Genomic DNA, 953 nt, shown 5'->3' with positions numbered 1-953 from the left:
TCTAAGCAGCTGTGTAGCGCACTCGGCCTGTAACAAAGTGTTACCCATTAGGGTTATATCTGATTTTATTAATTTTATTAGTCTTAATTTCAGATGTGGCCGAAATGACAACAACACAGTGGTAACATACGCATATCTTTAATTGTTTGATCAAAATATTGCTAGGGACAGTTTAGTAGCGTTTGGATACTGGTAGGGACGTTGATTCCCGTCTCACCTGAGTGGTTGTGTCGGTGCTGCTGATAGATGCGTACTTGAGTCAGCCAGGGGTTTATGGTCAACACCTTCACCTTGTCTCCTTTCCCAAACTTGTCTTTTTTCCACACTTCCCCCTTGTCTTTAGTCGTCCAGTACACGTGTCCCTCGAACACATCCAGACTGTAGGGGTGACCGATATCTGCAATGACGCCAAACGTGAGAACATCGGCCAATCTAAAGCTGACTTCTCGTATGTGACGCTGCGACGTCTCACCTCCTGATATGATCATCTGCCGATCTGTTCCGTCCTCTTTCATCGATTCGATGATGTTTTCTTTTGAGTCACACCAGTAGATCCGGTTTTCATTCAGATAGTCCAAAGCTATACCAGTAGGCCAAGCCAGATCCTCGTCTAACAGCACCTCTCTGTGCTGCCCATCCATCCACGCCATCTCAATCTTGGGCTTTCTGCCCCAGTCGGTCCAAAACATCTTACTATAACACAGGCACACAAAATAATCATCGGTAATGACAAAAACATCAGTTTTGAGGAATCAGGGTTCTAATGTTTTATTTTAATATTTGTGATTATTAGATTTTTTGTTAAAGATTTGTAATTTTTGTCAATAAGATGTATAAAGCTGCATTAACTGCACTGTAAAATAAATGCAAATTAAGAAATCTATTGTTTATTTGGTATATTATATAGTTTTTATAGTAAAATAGCAATGCTTTTAATGTCTTTATTCACAAAT

General features: G+C 40.0%; 1 protein-coding gene across 1 annotated transcript; it reads right to left on the bottom strand.

Moving 5' to 3' along the window:
• Window positions 1–217: 217 nt before the first annotated feature.
• LOC122335888 (low-density lipoprotein receptor-related protein 2-like) lies at window positions 218–693 on the bottom strand (the record flags this gene model as incomplete). The annotated part of the gene is made up of 2 exons (XM_043233654.1): window positions 218–397; window positions 473–693. Coding segments are annotated over 2 exons (401 nt in total), but the record flags the coding sequence as incomplete, so codon positions are not given.
• Between the last annotated feature and the right edge of the window lie 260 nt (window positions 694–953).

The sequence above is a fragment of the Puntigrus tetrazona genome, unplaced genomic scaffold (assembly GCF_018831695.1).
Source record: "Puntigrus tetrazona isolate hp1 unplaced genomic scaffold, ASM1883169v1 S000000927, whole genome shotgun sequence".
In the NCBI taxonomy this organism is placed as follows: Eukaryota; Metazoa; Chordata; class Actinopteri; order Cypriniformes; family Cyprinidae; genus Puntigrus; species Puntigrus tetrazona.
The sequence above is the reverse complement of the archived record's forward strand: the minus strand, read 5'-3'. Positions and strand labels throughout refer to the sequence as shown.